General features: G+C 54.7%; 1 protein-coding gene across 5 annotated transcripts in view; it reads left to right on the plus strand.

Moving 5' to 3' along the window:
- Nucleotides 1-16770, plus strand: part of BCL2L11 (BCL2 like 11) — a 123947-nt gene that overhangs the window by 51368 nt on the left and 55809 nt on the right. For 2 of the 5 annotated variants that reach the window (XR_005832834.1, XM_040623189.1), the window contains one exon: nucleotides 3593-3723. The exons of 1 other annotated variant lie outside the window; for it this stretch is intronic. Coding sequence is in view for 3 of the 4 variants with exons in the window: in XM_040623189.1 (XP_040479123.1) it covers nucleotides 3593-3634 (42 nt within the window). In the remaining variant the exon portion in view is untranslated. Of the gene's footprint in view, nucleotides 1-3592; nucleotides 3724-16770 lie in introns of those variants that run through there. 2 more of the 5 variants (XM_040623190.1, XM_040623185.1) reach the window with 1 other exon arrangement.

Here is a 16770-nt window from a genome sequence, read left to right on the forward strand (position 1 = left end):
TTGCCCCGGAACGGTTCCAGGCTTTCTGGGAACTTGTGACTCTCTGTGGCCTGGTCCAAACCACCTTGTGGGGCAGGAGGGGGTGGGCGCTGTGGGCCCCAGCGTTCACTTATGTCTCCAGCCCCGGGGCATTTCGGCTTTACCAGTGGCACACCCCGTAGAGGCCCCTGTCCTGCAACTCTCCGTGACCTTGCCTGATGGCCTCCTGTGGATATGTGGGTTGTCCCAAGAGTTCTGGGTATTGTCTGAGCCTCCTGACTGCTGCCCATGACTCTATAAGGTATGGCCTCAGTTTGACGAAAGCTGTGGTCCCCTCCCTCCACCTGCTGCCCCCACTCACTCCAGGACAGCAGCCTCCAGGCATTTTGTCCACAGGCCAAGCCAGGAGGCATCCCAGTGCTGGGGTGATGGAGCGAAGGGGTCACGGACACTATGGACGTGGTCTCTCCCACCTACGAGTGTCGAGTGAGGTCAGTCAGGGAGGGCCTGTAGGGCATTCACTAGGAACAGAATCTGCTCACTTCCATTCCCATCTAGCCCTTGAACCTTTCTTCCCAGACCTGAGGTAGGAGTGTGCTCTGAACGAACCCAGAGCCTCCCCAGCCTTCAACCTCCTGCCTCATCTACCAGGCAGCCCTGGGACGCTGCCTGTGTCTGGGCCCAGAGCCCCAGCTGGGTACAAATATCCCTTTTGCTTGTCTTATCCTGGTGCACAGCCCTGGGTCCCAGGCCAGGGCAGAATTTGGCGTTCAGGTCACCCAGTTCGCCCATTTTCCCCTTTCTCCAGTGGAAGCTGCATCGTAGCAGTCAGGAGTGGGCTCCTGGGGGCTCAGGCAGCCATCGCCAAAAGCTGCTGCTCTTTCAGAGAGCTGAAGCGGCCCCAATTTTCTTCTTTTCTCTTTTTAAAAGAATTTTACGGGGGTACAAGTACATACAGTGAAATGTGTAGCTCCCTTGACAGACTGCCATGTGTCTAGAGCTGAGGAGTCTGCTCCCCGACGGCTCCAGTTGTAAGCATGAGCAGTTCAGTCCTGCCTGCCCAAGGCCCAGGCTCGCCCCTGACCCGTCCACTCGCTCTGCGGGCCCCAGGCTGGGAGCCGTTTCTGCAGAGGCATGAGAGGCTGGAGATCTGGCTGGGGTCCTCCAAGGGCGTTCGGGGCCTCTCAAGGCCCTTCCAACAGGAAAGGGAACCCCCTTTGCTATTTGAGTGGGCTCCAGGCAGCCTGTGGCTTGGTCAGAAACTCTTCCCCAAGTTACTCAACCGTGACCTTCATGTCGATATGTGTCACTTATTTCTGCTGAGAAGCCTGTCCCAGAAAGCCCTGTATGTAGACGATCTGGCACATTCTCTTAAAAAGTAAATCCATTCTATTATCTTGACGTCTGGACCATTGGACGAGGAGAGCCATGGTGCCAAAGCTTCCTAGGTCATTGGCTGACATTTTGAAAAGCTATCTGAGGAAAAAACATTGCTTTCTTCTTCATTCAGGTTCCATAAAATCTCTAACCCATGTGAGTATAGGTGAAAGGATTTTACTGTCTTTAATCCAAATAGTCTGAAAAACGCTTGCATTTGCTCCTTCGTGCGTTCCCTCATTCACTGAGTGTTTACTGAAACATCCGTTAGGTCCCAGGCCCGGGTTTTTCCAGGGGCTCAGGACTCAGCCAGAACCAGACAGCTGAGCCGCCTGCCCCCATGGGCTTATCCTCAGTGGGGGTGGGGACAGAAGAGAAACAGATGAACAAAGGAACAGACGATGGAAGGTGAAGGAGATGGCAGGGCCAGGTGTGGTGGAGCCGGTCTGGTGGTGTGGCTAGAGCAAGGAGCAGCCATCCAAAAGCCCAGGGTAGTTCCAGACGGAGAGACCAGAGATACGGAGGCCGGCATGGTAAGGAGGCCGGTGAGGCTGCTGCCAGGACCTAGTGCCATAGGGAGCCACTGGGGACAGTGCGCTGGGCCACAGGGCCAGGTGGGCCGTGCCCAAGAGACGGGGCTCCCTCGAATTCCACAGGACAGTGGAGGGCTTCCGTTGCAGAACCAATTAAGCTGGTATAAATAATTTTGGAAAGACTCGTCTGAACTCTAGACTAGGGGAGACTGAAGGGACATGATGACAGACTGTCGTAAGTGATCTGGGATTTCCGTTTGCTATAAAGGACATGATTGGGGGGTGCCTGGGGGGCGCCGTCGGTTAAGCGTCCGATTCTTGATTTTGGTTCAGGTCATGATCTCAGGGTCCTGGCATCGAGCCCTGTGTCAGGGTCCTCGCTCAGTGCGGAGTCTGCTGAAGATTCTCTTCCCTCTGCCCCTCCGCTCCCCTCCCCACCCCACTGCGCACTGTGTGTCTCTCTTTCTCAAATAAATAAATAAATCTTTAAAAAAAAATTTTCTCCCTCTGCCCCTCCCCCACTCGTTTTCTCCCTCTCTCTCTCTCTCTCTCCCCCCCGCCCCTCCCTACCACTCGCTCTTGCTGTCTTAAAAAAAAGTCTAAAGGACATGATTGTGACAAGTAGTAAAATCTGAGTAAAATATGTAGATTAGATAATAATGTTGCATCAAGGTTAATTTCCTGATTTTGATCATTGAACTCAGGTGGTTTGCGAGGATGTCCTTGTTCTTGGGAGACACACACTGAAGTATTTCGGGGTGAGGGGCACTGCATGTCTGCAGTTTACTCTCAAACATTCAGAAAAACATATAATGTGCACATATGTGTATTATATCTTGGGGCCAAAGGGGAAGGATAAAGCAATTGTGGCAAAACGTTAGCATTTGGGGAGTCTGGGTGAGGACAGTAAGGAAATTGTTTATACTATTTTGCAACCTCTTTATAAAAAGTCTGAGTTTATGTCAAAATAAAAAGTTAAAAATTTAAGATCCCTCTGCAGTGCCCGGATGGTGGCAGTGAGCAGAAGTGTTAGATTCGGGGGACAGGAGGCCTCCCAGGAAGCTGGGGAGCTGGACGGAGGGAGAGGTACTCGGGAGGGAAGGGAGACGGGGCCTCCCAGTGTGGAAGGAGAGAGAAGGAGAGGACTCGGGGGTCCTAGGGGAGGACTTGGGCCAGGACTTGGGGGGTGGGGAGGCAGTTCCTGAGAAGAGACACACGGAGTGGGGGAGGAGTAGGGCTGGGGGAGCTGGGGTGGAAGAAGGGCTAATGGGAGAGTTCTGTTCTGTTGAGCTGCCAGCTCAAGTCAGGGCTGATCCAGAAACAAAGTGCTATCAATTCATTTTAAAGGGAAAATGTTGGGTTTTTGGAAAGGAATCCCAGCCGCTTGGACTATAAACCTCTGGCTGATTGAAGAAAGGCCGCAGCGTCAATATTTAGGCATTTGCTTTAATGAAACACTTTAAAAACTTATAAAACACAATCTGAGGAAATGGGGTGTTTAGTCGTGAGAAATGCGGGACTGGTCATGCCATCCTCGAGACCCGTAGGGAGCGTCTATTGAACTCTGGCCACCGGAAGTGGGGGTTTGGAGGCTCAACCCTGGAGGATGTGAGGCCTTTACAGAATAACCCACATCCGGGGTCCACGTCTCCCAAACTGCAGTGGGATTCGAGTGTTGTATTTTTTACTCCCGTGTGTGGCAGGGCTTGCTGCGGAAGCAGCTGACTCAGGACTCCCACGGATAACTCCAGAAACCGTGTGGCCCGTGGCAGCGTCACGGGATCAAGCGCATCAGCCCCGGGAAGAATGTGCTGAAGGACAGCGCTCAGTCAGGTACCTTCTGTTTGTTTAAATTTTGTTGTAGTTGCAAAATGTTCAATCCTCATTTCTGTTTCCCCCTGTCAGTTTGCACTGGCACTGGCATTCACGTTTCCTGCCAAATTCGGGGTGAGTGGGAGGACAGACAGAACGGGCTGGAGGGCCCAGGGCCAAGGCCACTGCAAGGTGTCGGTGGGGCTCTGTGCCTGGGGAGAGCACAGTTGATCAGGTAGGGCAGATCCAAAGGGTTCAGCAATGTCGGAGGCAGGAGAAGGGGTCGCCAGCTGGGCTGTGTGTGTGTGTGTGTGTGTGTGTGTGTGTGTGTGGCGAGGATGGGGTAAGAGGGGGAACAGAATCCTGGCCTCACAGCTCAGGTGGGCATGGCATGTGAGGGGATCCTTGAATCAGGGGTAAAGTGCCTGGTCCCCTGAAAAGCAAGGAGGACACACAGCAGGCCCTGAGGGCAAGCATTCAGGCTTGCTTGGAGGGGGTACACTGGCACTTGTACTGGAAAAGAGATCACAACCCACATGAACCCCAGCTGGAAAGGAAGCTCTTCAGGGGAAGGTCACCTTACACTTGCTCAGTGCTAAGCAAGGATGCTGGGTCAGCCCACCACACACTGCGTCTTTGGGAGCCCCAGTGGGGCCAGCCTGGACTCCGTGCAGTCCTTCCCAGAGCAGGACTCCTGCCACCCACCCGCCTGGCCGGGGGAGGGTTCAGGCCGGCAAAGCTCCCAGGTGACTCAGCCCGACTCAGGCTGCCGGTCACCGAGCTCTGGGGCTGGACTTCCATTGGCTCCCAGGTAGATGCTCTCGTCCCCGACCAGGGATGTTAGTAATTCTAGCACTTTCAAGTGCATCTCTCTGCTTTCCGGGTTGTAGGGTCCAGGCAGCATCCGTGTAGTTTAGCAGATCTAACGTAGTGCCCGGCACCCAGTAGGCACTCGCCACGCGACCCAGGGGTGCACCGGTGACAATGAAATGTCCGATTAGGATTCTGCAGTACATCGTCTTTCATGAAAGCCCAAGTCTGTTCTTGGCTACTTGACCATGATTTGTGCTTTTTGCCTTTTAAGAAACAGTCGTGGGAACAGTGGCCTATTCAGATTACAAACTTCTTTCCTAAGAGGCAGGTCCCAACTTTGGCAAAGTGGTTCTTGGCGGAGTGGGGTGGGGGGAGGTGCTCTTTTACTTTGTGGTGGCCCCTTCCTCCGTCCACACAGCTTCTGCTCGGGACCCAGGGCCACTAAGCTTCCTCCACACCCTCTCCTTTAAAGGCTGCTGCCCAGAGCCCTGGTGCTGGCAGGATGCCGATAGAAAAAGCCCCCTGGAGGACAAAGGCCTGATGACGCCTCGAAGTCAGCCTCCCACAGTGCTGTCGGCACGGGTGCTCAGGTTGCTGTCTAACCTCCTGGCTAGTATAGTCTTCGGTAATCATAAGAAAATGACATTTGAGGAAATCGTTCCCAACAATATGGGTGGTTTCCCAGAATCCCCCTGGGGAGTATTCGCTCCCACGTCACAGTCTTGCGGTGCCTGTTTCCACTGTGGTCCTCCCCGAGAGCCACAGGGCTGGCATCTTCAGCAGCTGCCGGTCTCTGCTCACATGTCCCCTTCCCGGTGTGGCCCTCCCCGATGGCCCCATTCAGTCTCACCTTCCGTTCTAGTCTCTGGGCAGTGAGGCTTTGCACACGCCCCTGGAGCCCCCACTCTGGTGTGCATTAGAACTTAGGGTGCTGTGGGACGACAGGGTGGGACTCAGGCCCTCGTCTCTGGTGGTCCAGGGATGGGCAAGGCCTGGGCTCTGTGCTCCATGAGAACAAGGACTGTGTGGGCCCGTTCCTTGCATCCCAGCACTGGCACATAGTAGGCACTCAAGGAACATCTGTGGAATGATGTCGTTCTTTTCTCAGGGAAAGCACGTGGCTACCCTAACACCTTGGACAAGTTGAGAGAGTACTAAATTGGGGGGAATAGGAGCGGTTCCCCCATCTCCCTCCACACCCCTGAGAGCTTCCCTCTGTGGGACCCAGTCACGTGTGGACTTCTATGCACAGATGTGGAGTACCAAGGCAGAAGTTTCTCAGAACTTCCTTCCAGAAGAAATCAGGCTTAAAATATTTGCCCACCAGATGGCCGGGGCAGCCCTGGGGCATTGCGTCTTTTATCTGATGGCCGTCTGCAAAGAGGCCTCTGGGAGCTGTTCTCAGAGCATCAAAGGCACCGGGCTGTCGGCCGCCCTCGTGGGTCACAGCACTGTTGCGTCTGCTGGGGTGCAACCCGTGGGACTGACCTGCCTAGTGGGGCCATGAAAGTTTAGACAGACAGCAGACAGACAGACAGACTGAGATGGAAAAGACACACTTGCCCCCCCTGCTTCTCCCCGTGGCTCAAATCCAGTGTGTGGCCAGTGTGACCAATTGATTACACATGGACACAGGAAGAGGGAGGAGGGAGGCAGGGGGGAGGGAGGGTAGAGAGGGGAGGAGGGGAGAGGAGGAGGAGGGTGGGAAGGAGCGGGGAGGAGGGGACAAGGGAGGAGTGAAGAGGGAGGGTGGGCCCACAGGTAAAGTCTAACACCTGGAGTCTGAAACAGTGGGAAAGAGCCCTGTTTGGCTTAACTGAACACATCCCCGGACTGCAAATCTCCTTTTCTGAAAGCATGAACACCCGAGAAGACAGACGTAAAATCTGAAGGACTTTGGCCTTAGGGAGTCACGTATGTCACTCGTGTAAATGATGCCGCTCTGCCTTAAAAACGATCCACAGGCAGGGACAAAACACTCGCATTGTTACAAAACTGGACTGCGACTGCATTTTTCCCCCGAAATTACTTTTCAGAGTTCATAAATACACCTAATGAGGAGGAAGGAAATAGCATTCACAAGATAGAGGACAACATTTTTGGGGATTATTTATGGTTTTTTGTGGGTCTGATTCTGAACCCTTTGAAGAACTGAAAAGACTATAAAGTAAGTCGAATGGTTTCTTTCCAAGAAACATCAAATAAAACTCCAGTTTCAGAGAGACAGAATTCTTTACCAGAGTTCCCAAATGCCAAGAACCTTCTTTTTCATGTTTTCTGTAACTGAAAGTTATTTTCCATAAGCCTGCACGATTTCCAGTTGAAAATATCCAAAAGCCTTGCCCAGGGTGAGTTTAGTTAAAGGAGGAGTCCCGTTGCCCATGACTCAGAGAGGGAAGAAAATGTGACCCAGCATCTGCTCGGCACAGACTCAAGTTCTCGGGGTGGGGGTGGGGGGGACAGTATTTGAAACTGACGGGACACTGACCTGTGTTGATCCATCAGACAGCCCGGAGCCACCTCCTCTTGCCCCTGGGGGCTGCGTCTTCCCCACCTTGTCTGTGAGTTTCATTCCGATTAAAGCTGTGGGATGACAGGAAGCTCCAAAGTGCGTTGGCCTCTGTCCCCACTGCAGTGCGGGCTTCTTCAGACCCGTGTGGCCCCGGGCCCAGCCTGTGGTCAGCAGAAGTCACGTTGTCCTCACAATGACACACCCTCTCCTTCCCCAGCATCGCTATGTATAAGGTTGGGGGCTGCTCTGGACATTTGTCCCTGTGTGTATTTATGCGCTCAGTGTGTTGGGGGGGGGGGGTGTGCACATGTGCGTGCATGTACCAGCATGGTGGAGATGGGGAGGGACAACCCAGTATTTGTTGGTCATCTTCGCTGTCCCTGAAATTTTCATGCGCTTTCTTCTTTAGTGCCCAGGTCAGTCTCCGAAGATAAGGATTGTTGAGGCCCAGATACATCAGGAATATATTAATTTTCTAGGGCCACCATAACAGCTTACTACAAACTTGGTGGCATGAAACAGCAGAAATTTACTCATTCACAGTTTGAGAGTCCAGAAATCCAAAATCAAGGTGTCAGCAAGGCCGTGCGCCCTCGGAAGGCTCCGGACGAGAACGCTTCCTTGCCTCTTCTAGCCGCGGGCATTCTAGGCGCCCCTTGGCTTGTGGTGGCCTCCCTGCCTCTATCTGCACGCGGCCTCCTCCTCGGGGTGTGTCTCTCCTTTTCTGCCTCCTACCTGGGCACTTGTCTTTGGATTCAGGGCCTTCCTGAGTAATCCAGGATTATCTCATCTCAAGATCCTTGACTTCACTACATCTGCAAAACCTCTCTTCCCAAATAAGGTCACATTTGCAGGTTTGGGGGGGTTGCGGTTAGAGTCTTAACCTATCACAGTGGGGTGATGGGGGTGCTGGGCGCTACAATTCAACCTTCTATAAGGGGTAATATTGAACACTTATTGGCAGTTAATGTGGCCCAGGCACTGTTTTAGGTGCTTCGTCTGGTGATCTCCTTCCGTCTGCATAGTGGCTCCAAGAGGCAGGTACAAATTATTGTTCCCATTTTTGCAAGTGATACCAAAGCGCCGAAGGGGAACTAAGTCTTCGGATCACTCGTCTATCTAGAAAGGGCCAGAATCTGGGCAGTGGTGGGAAGCCCAGGTGGCCCTGCCTGGCTCTCAGAGCTAACACGCGGCTGCACCCCCTCCTCACCAAAGCCTTCACTTCACCCCCTTCTGTCATCATCCTTGCTAACCTCCACATCCAGTCAGATGGACTGTACCCCTCCCTCCTCTGCGGGGGCCCCTTCGGGCAGTCACACCGGACCCCCTCATTCCTCTCGCCCTCAAATCTGCATTTGCAACACCTCTCCCCATCCTTCCCGCCCTGCCCCTGAAGATCCCCCCGCTGCCCATTCCTTGGCTTCATTGGGAATTTGAAGGCACTGAGCCCCCATGTGCTACCCCGGGCCTCCTCCCGGCTTCCTTCTCCTCCGTGTCCAGCCTCTGCTCCTTGGCTCGTCCTACATGCCCCCATGTGAATTCCCTCAGCAACTCTACCTTCCTCTCTTTTGTCACAGCCCCTTGGCAAAATCCCAGCCCTGGATGAGCCCGAACGCCTGCCCGCTCCATGCCTGCCCCAGAGCTGTTGACTGATTTAGAGACAATCACACAGTAGGGCTGGCTGCCTTGCTTTAAGTTCATGGTCTCATCTGCACGTCAGCCCTTTTTGCTGCCTGGTAATCCCACTGTTCTACTGGTCCACTCCCCACTCCCACCTGCAGCCACCTCCAGGCTCCTTGCAGCGTGTCTGGGCCATTCCTTAGCATCCTTCAGATCCTGCTAAGCCTTCAAGGTCCAGCTCCAAGGCCCCTCCAGGGACCCCTGTCCAGCCCTTTCTGAGCACCCTTAGTTGCTCAAGCTTGGCCCTCCCATCTGTCGTCTCAGGATTCTGCTTTGCTCCCGGGCACTGGCTTTGTCTCACTAGCTTCTCGGGATGAGTTTGCTTGTGTTGCCATAACAATAAACCCCAGCCCTCAGCGAGCTCGCACTGAGTGGTGGGCACGAACCTGCAGAGGGATGAGATTTCATACTAGCGAGCCCATCGTGCTCTGTGCGAGCCTGTGCTCCCCATCATCTTCATTCGAAGACACAGGCTGCTGGAGCCTCGACCACCTGCAGTCATCACAGGGGGCGGAAGGGAGTGTGGCATCAGCTCTTCCAAGCATCCTTCTGGAGGTGCTGCCTGTCACTCCTCCCATTTGATAGACTGAAGCAATCACGTGGCCACAGAGGACCCAGGAGGTGAGGAGAGGTGGAGACAAGAAAGCGATCCTCTAGTGTGCTCAGAAGCGGAAGTCACGGAAACATAGCGAGCAACCCTCACGGCCATCACCCCAAATAAGTCGGAAGTTCCCAAAGGTCAGGGGCTGTCTCTTACCTTATACTTTCTCTTCCCCGAAGTGCCCGGCCTAAGTCTGGGGCAGAGCTGCTGCACGAGCAAGGGCCCCACCCCCAGACCCAGCAAAGGATCGCCCTTTCCCCTAAGAGGGACCCCACCGAGGGTGAAGCTCTCGAGAGAGCCTCCGGCAGAGTTTTGGCTAAAACGTATGAGAGCTGACCTCCCTTTGAGCTCTGCTTTTTGTCACAGACTGCCATTTCCTTCCCGACTAATGCCCACACCCCTGCCTCCGCTCCCACCCCATCCCGGGACTCCAGTCCAGTCTCTCTAGAACCTGGGCAGTTCCAGCTTGTGCCACATCCGAGGCGCGGTTCGAACCCCCAGAAGACAATACAACAACTTCTCTCTCTTGGCTACAATACGTTGAGCCCTTCCCAGAGGCCAGGCATAGGGTTAAGTGCTTTAACTATCATTTGATTACTTCTTGTCACCAGCCAGTGAGGAGGGTCCTATCATTACGTTCCTTTTTTTTTTTTTTTTTTAAAGATTTTACTTATTTATTCGACAGAGAGAGACAGCCAGTGAGAGAGGGAACACAAGCAGGGGGAGTGGGAGAGGAAGAAGCAGGCTCATAGCATAAGAGCCTGATGTGGGGCTCGATCCCATAACGCCAGGATCACGCCCTGAGCCGACGGCAGACGATCAACCGCTGTGCCACCCAGGAGCCCCTATCATTACGTTCCTTGTACAGATGAGGATGTTAACGCTTAGAAGTTTAAAAACTTACTCTGGGCTCTTCCCCACCTGTCTGGCCCCCACCTCGCCTCCTGCCTTGTGACTGGGCCCTTGGTCAACCGTGGAGCACGTCACCAGCTCCGTGGGGAACCCAGTGTCCTTTGTGGGGGCCAGAGGGCACAAATAATGATGGAATTCACCACTCACGGTGGCACTAAGTGTGTGACTAAGTGTGACTTTGTTTATTAAGCTTGCGTTTTACGGCTTTAGGAGCAAACGAACAAACCATAAAGTGGCAGTGTGTTTTAATGGACAATCTGGAGTAACTTTCAGCCGAAACTGCACCCGGAGGGGAAGGCTTGGGGGCTGTGCCCGAGGGGAGGAATGGAAGAGGCAGGCACACGGGGAGGGGCAGAACGTTGCTTCCCACCCGCTCGCCGCCCAGGCTCCGGAGCTGGGCTGTCTGGACAAGTGTGTTTGCTTCTTAGATCTTACCTTTTCCTCGTCTGAAAAGTGGGGAGGAGTCAGTGTCCTTTGCACTCTGTAAATCAGCTACGGTAATGACCCACAGCGTCTCTACTGGGAAGGCTCATTACGATAAAAATAATAACAACAGCGAACTTTTCCTGACACCATGTGCCAGACAGGATGCTAAGAACTTCGTCTGGATGACCTTTTAAAATGATCCCATTGTATAAATGAGGAACGTGAGGCATAGACAGATGGTAAATTGCGGCCAAGCTCATACAGTTAGTGCGTGATGGCGCAGGGCTAGAGACCCAGCAATCTTCCCGAGCCAGAGTCCCCACCACCAAATTTCGTGGTGGCATGGTGACGACCGTGACGCCAGACATGATGGCAGTGGTGAAGGTGGTGCTGATGGTGGGGACCATGCTGACAGCCCATGCCCCCAAACTCTTGGCTAGGTAGTTGCCCCCGTTCTTACCTTCTGCCGCAGGTCCGAGCCTCCCTTGGCCACCTGGCCAGGGGTTTAATTTCAGGGGAAAGGTGCCAGGTAAGCATGATCATTCTCCCCCGTGCAGGCCCATTTCCTCCCCAGGGAGCACCGTGGAGCCACGGCCTGGGAGGTTGGCTGGGGGAGGACCCCTCCTGGGACCCCACTGAGGCATCGCCCACCCGCTGCTCCGGCCAGCTCTCTTCCCCCAGCCTGGCGCGGCTCCCCGTGCCCATCTCATCTGCCCAGCCTGGAATGGACTTGCTGGGCCTCTCCGCCCCTGTAGAGCCCCGTCGTCCCTCAAGGCCCACTTCAAGAACGGGCAGTCGGTCAGTTCTTTCGTTCATTCGTCTGTGCAGTCATTCACATTTGCCGACCGTGCACATTAAGTGCCTGCCACGCGCCAAGGCATGTGTGGCATGGAGGATGAGAACGAGTGGGTCAGACAGGTTCCATCCTGTCCCTTCTTAACTCTGTGACTGGGTGAGTCGCCTCCCTGGGCTTCCGTTTTCACATCTGTAGGATGTGGGTCATCGATGACACTGTGTGAAATCATGGCTCGTGGTGACCACTAGCCCCTCCCTCTAGTCACTTTCCATCAGGGATGTTTCCTTCCCTCGCAGGCCCCCTCACAGCTCCTCTGCGTCCATGGCTCTCCCTGGCCCTGCGCTTAAAGGGGTGCATGCTAATTCAACAGTCAGTCCCGGCCACAGGAAGGTTCTGCAGGCCCCGGGCTGGGCTTCTTGTGACTCCATGGATTAGGTTTGAGGCAAAGGCCCGGCAAAAGCTGGCTCCTTCCCCGGACACTGAACCTTTCCACCTGACATAGGCTTTCCTGCGTGTCTTTTCCAGGATGGGGGAAAGAATGAACCAGGGCTATTGTAGCAAGGGAATCCTGGGGCTCTGTCATGGTGAGTGCTGCCCTTGGCCTGGTAGCACTTGGTTCCCCGTTAGGGGCTGCCCCTTGTTCCTGAAACGGTTGACCTCCCTCATTAGGGTATCAGATGAGACCAGCCCTGGGGGCCTGTGCCGCTGGACACCACCCAGCCCTGTGTGTGCTGTGTGTCAGGGGTGGGGGTCCGCACGGAGGCCTAGAACGAGCTGTCAGGGCCCTTGGCCATAATGCCCTAGCGCTGACCACTAAAAGGAGGTCCTAACGGGCTCTTGGGAGCTGAGAAGGGATTAACCAGACTGGTAATTTTTTGTACAAGTCTTCAGATAAATCCAGAAAAACGTTCAGCTGTTCCAGCTCCCCCTAACACACAAACAAGCATACACTCAACCCCCCAACTCCAGGGTCTCTTGCGCAAAAGCGGCTGGAGAGGGGCATTGGTTTTGACCTTCCCTACAGCCAGGGGTGCTCCCTCCCCACTGACCGGCCAGCCAGGGTAGCACTCAAGCCTTAGATCCTCTCCCGGGCCGCACGCAGCCAGACGAGCTTTGCAGGAAGGGACCCCCAGACAGCTCAGACTGGGTCCTCTTTTCTCCCGTGTTGGTCATCCTTGTCACTTCCATGGTCACCCATGGCCGAGTCTGTCTAATATGCCCTGTCCTCCTGTCTCCTCCCTGTGTCAGACATACAAGACGAAAACACCAGCACCTAAGAACCTAACGAAAAGCCTGCGGGAAAAAGGACAGTGGGGACGGGAAATCAAGTCCACGGGGATGTGCATGTATCTTAGAATTCTTTCCGAAACAGAGACAAAGAGAGACAGGGCAAGGAAGGAAGGGAGGCAGAAAAAGGAGAGACCAAGACAGGAACAGACCAGGAAAGGGAGCAAGCAGGCTTGCTGGAGCAGCCAGAGCCTTCCCAAACAGGCTTCGCTGTTTGGGCAGATGAGACAAAGCCTTAGCTTATGAGCAGAGGAGGGAAAGTTTCAAGGCAGCTCTGGGGCTCCAAGTCAGCAGCCGCATGCCTTGGCGGGCACCCCCAGCCTTGGAGGCAAGGGGAGCCAGGGAGAGAGTGGGCGGGCAGAGTCTGTGGCCAGTCTGTCAGCCTCTTGACTCCGTTAGCAAATCACACACAAATCGTGTCCTGACAAAAGTGCATGTGCGTGTGGCAAGTGGGGAGAGCCCTTTCAACGTTGTCTTCTCTCTTCCTCACTCCCCGAAGGCGCTGACGGCTCAAAGTAGGGAATACGCACCCCCGGCCCCGACTTCCCCCTCCCACCAGGCCTCAGGGCGTTCAGCCTAGAGTCCATAAGACCTGCGTCCCCTGCCCTGGGTCCCGCGGGCGGGCCCCAGTACTGTCACCATCGGGTCCCCCATCTTTACTCTTCCGTCTGGAACAGCACAGGGACAGTGCTCGGTGGTCTACAGGCTCAGGTGTGATCTCGGGTCTGCATTTGCTCCTTAGCCTCCTTCCCCGTAAGGTGGGCGTGATCTTCTCTAGCCTCCAGGACCACTGAGTGGCTGAAATGGAAGAATGTTGGCAAAACAGCCCATGGAGAGTGTCTAACGTAGATGACAAAATGGGCCTCTCTCCCCGCCACCTCGGAAAGCAGGCGTTACTCTTACCATCATCTGCACTTTGTGCATGAGGGAAGCCAGGCCCGGCTGGGTCACTGACTGCTCCCGGGCGTTCTCCGCGTCGGCAGGGTGGCTGCTCCTGCCCCGGCCCGCGTGCTGGGCGCAGAGCCAGGAGCTCCTCGCCCAGCCCGAGAGCAGCCTTGTCCGCAGGTGGAGCAGGGACCAGGCTGCTCTGCCTGCCCCGCAGGAAAGGCTCCATACAAGTGTGTTGAAAGGAAGAGCGAAGTCCTTGTCTGGTTGGGGAGCTCTGGCTTTGTGTGCTGCTGCCGCTGGAAGGTTCCTTTTCCGAACGAGCTCCACAGAGCGAGTGTAGATACGCCTCTTTCAGGCTTTGTGTCTCAGGCCACAATTGCTTTATACCCATGTCTTTTCAGGAACATGTCTGTGTCCAGAAGTGAGACCAGGCAAGTCCACGCAGGAACCGTCCTCTGGTTTTTCTGTGGTCCTACCACATGGAATCACCTAGAGAATTAAAATGCGGATTTCTGGAACTCAGATTCCCCCCAAGAACCTGATTCAGCAGGCATATTGTGTAGGGGGAGACAAGGGGATGGACATCTACACGTCCGGTCTCCTGGGGACTGCTGGGCCAGCCAGGCTTGGGAACCCCTGGGCATCCCCCTGCACAGCCTGGCACAGTGGTTGCCCCTGTGGGCGCCGATGCCCCACAGCTGGGGTTGACCTCCCGGTTCCTGCCCTTTTAGCCGCTGAGGCACCTTGGCATGTTATCAGCTACCCTGTGGGTCAGTTTCTTCATCTGTGAAATGGAGCTACTGATGGTAGTGAGACCAGAGTGTTGTGACAGGGGTGAAATGAGTCACTACCCTAGAGCCTCAGCTTACAAGAGAGCCTCCAAAGCAGGGTGGGGGGATGGGGTGTCTATTTTTGGCTACCTCCTGTGGGTTCCCCGGGATCATGAAGCCAGAGCCTTGGCCTCGCCTGCAGAGCCTCTCTCCGACTCCCCTCTAAGACACAGATCCCTTCCCCTGGGAGCCCACAATGCTATGGAGACCACGTAAGCCAGATAGTCACACAGGAGGGATTTTTTTCCAAAACACTCGTGAATGCAAAAGAAGGTTTCTATGGTTACTGCACACACACTTAAAAAAAAAAAAAACCCAGGTTTGTTTTGTTTCATTTTTTAAAACTCAAGACAGAGCCCAACACAAGCTAGCGATTGCTTGCACTATCCTGGCCACAGTGAAGGCAGGGAGGCTGGACGCCAAGGCAGGGTGGGCTGCCCACCGCAGCCCCTCCATGCGGCCTTGACCTACTGCCGCGTCCACGGCTGAACCAGGAAGCGAGAAGCCTCATCCAGTGCTTGTCAGCCACACTAACCGCGGCAGAGGCCAGACCCTTCCAGGCCAAACCAGAGAGAGGGATGTGATTCTCAGGCTCGTTTTGTCCGCTATGAAACGTCAGCCGAGCTCCGGGACGGAGGAAGAAATTAGCCTCCATGTGGCCAGCAACCATCATGCGTTGCCTAAAACGTAACATGTTTACTTCTTTGCTCTTCATTGTGAATGACCCGAGGAGAAGTGACTCCTTTTCCCTGGAATGACTCACTGGAGAGGTGAACGTCAGGGCCCCAACGGACGGCAGAAACTCACGCAGTTCCGGCCCCACGCTCCCCACTGTCAGTTCTTGATGTGTTTTCTCCAGGGTCAGAAGGATTTAAGAACACCTAAATCGTCATTAGGACGTGCAGGAGTATACCTGAGGCCGGCTTCCTGGCCCCCTGACGACTCCCCGACATCGTGTGGAGTCTGGAGCTCTCTCCTTGGACGGGTCCCAGAAACCTTGCCGACTGTCCCTCTGCACCAGGAATAAGATCTGTTTGCTCTTGAACCCGTCGGGTTCTCTCCTGAGCGTGGGCTGCGTGTCTTGCTAACTACACTCGCGTTAACCCTGAAGGTGGAGATCTCGGGAGAGGTCCGCGTCAACATCTGTCCTCTGCCCATTTTCCCCATTTCCTACAGACCCACCAACCTCGGCACGTCCTGAAGAACCCGGTGAGGCGGCCGTGGCGACAGCATCCCGTTCTCAGATGGGGAACTGGAGGCCCAGCAGGGCGAGCGACTTGCCCAAGCTAGTGGGTGACAGAGTGACACTTTGCCCCCAGCCTGTTGGTCTCAGTAAGCCATCAGCCCCTGGGCCTCCATACCCTGTGCTCGGCTTCCCGGGACAGCTAAGAGCAGGGCAGCAGAACTTTGCAAACATAACACAGATCCTTGCTCATCTCTGCGTGGAGAACATACCCATCTGTGGACCCAGTCTGAGTATGTTCAGCATAGATCTCAGCCGCTGAGACCGTAAAACAGTGGATCTCAACCCGGGCTGTGTCTAGGCTTGTGAGCTTTTAAAATTTCCGATGCCCTGGACTGTTCACCAAATCAATGTAGTCAGAGTCTCCGGAAGAGGGGGGCAGGCAGGGGTCAGCGGAATGCGAAGCTCGCCACGTGATTCCTGGGTGCAGGGAGATGAAGAGCTGCCTCCTCGTGCCGAATCAGCAAGACTCCGAGGGTCTCCGCAGGAGGTACCCCCTTCTTAGATTTCGATGACCCGATACCCCTTGTGAATGAACTGGATACTGCCCTCCTGCAGGAAGAAGGGAAATGTGCCTTGATGCACGCATGGTTTTACCATAAAAAAGCAACCAGAATGCTTATTTAACCACCATGAGAAAGTGTAACTCAATGCCGCTTTTCCTCCACCCAAAGGGTTATTGCTGGCAAACATTCTGCAATTTGTGATCAGACGGTACTAAATAATGTTCCCCCAGCAGCACGGTTTGATACTCAAGGATGAATGACCCCGTGGCAAACCGTGCCTTAGAACTTGCGTGGTTCTGCTGTCCAGTGGTGTGATACCTGGAGACCGGGGACCTGGAGACTGGGGACCCACCTGAGCAGGGAGGGTGTGGCGGTGAGGGGCCACTGTCTCGGGAACAGTGTAAGTGGGTGAACGCCCTGGGCGGGCTGCCATATACACGCGTGCTGGTGAATGGTGTCATGGAAACAGGCCTTATTTGGTTAAGCTCTTTTGGGTTAAAAGATTTTCATGACAAAATTGAGAGGGGGGAAAATCCATAAACTTTCCATCCTTTCAGGCTTTTTCCCAAAATATA

This window comes from Ursus maritimus, unplaced genomic scaffold (assembly GCF_017311325.1).
Source record: "Ursus maritimus isolate PB19 unplaced genomic scaffold, ASM1731132v1 scaffold_6, whole genome shotgun sequence".
In the NCBI taxonomy this organism is placed as follows: Eukaryota; Metazoa; Chordata; class Mammalia; order Carnivora; family Ursidae; genus Ursus; species Ursus maritimus.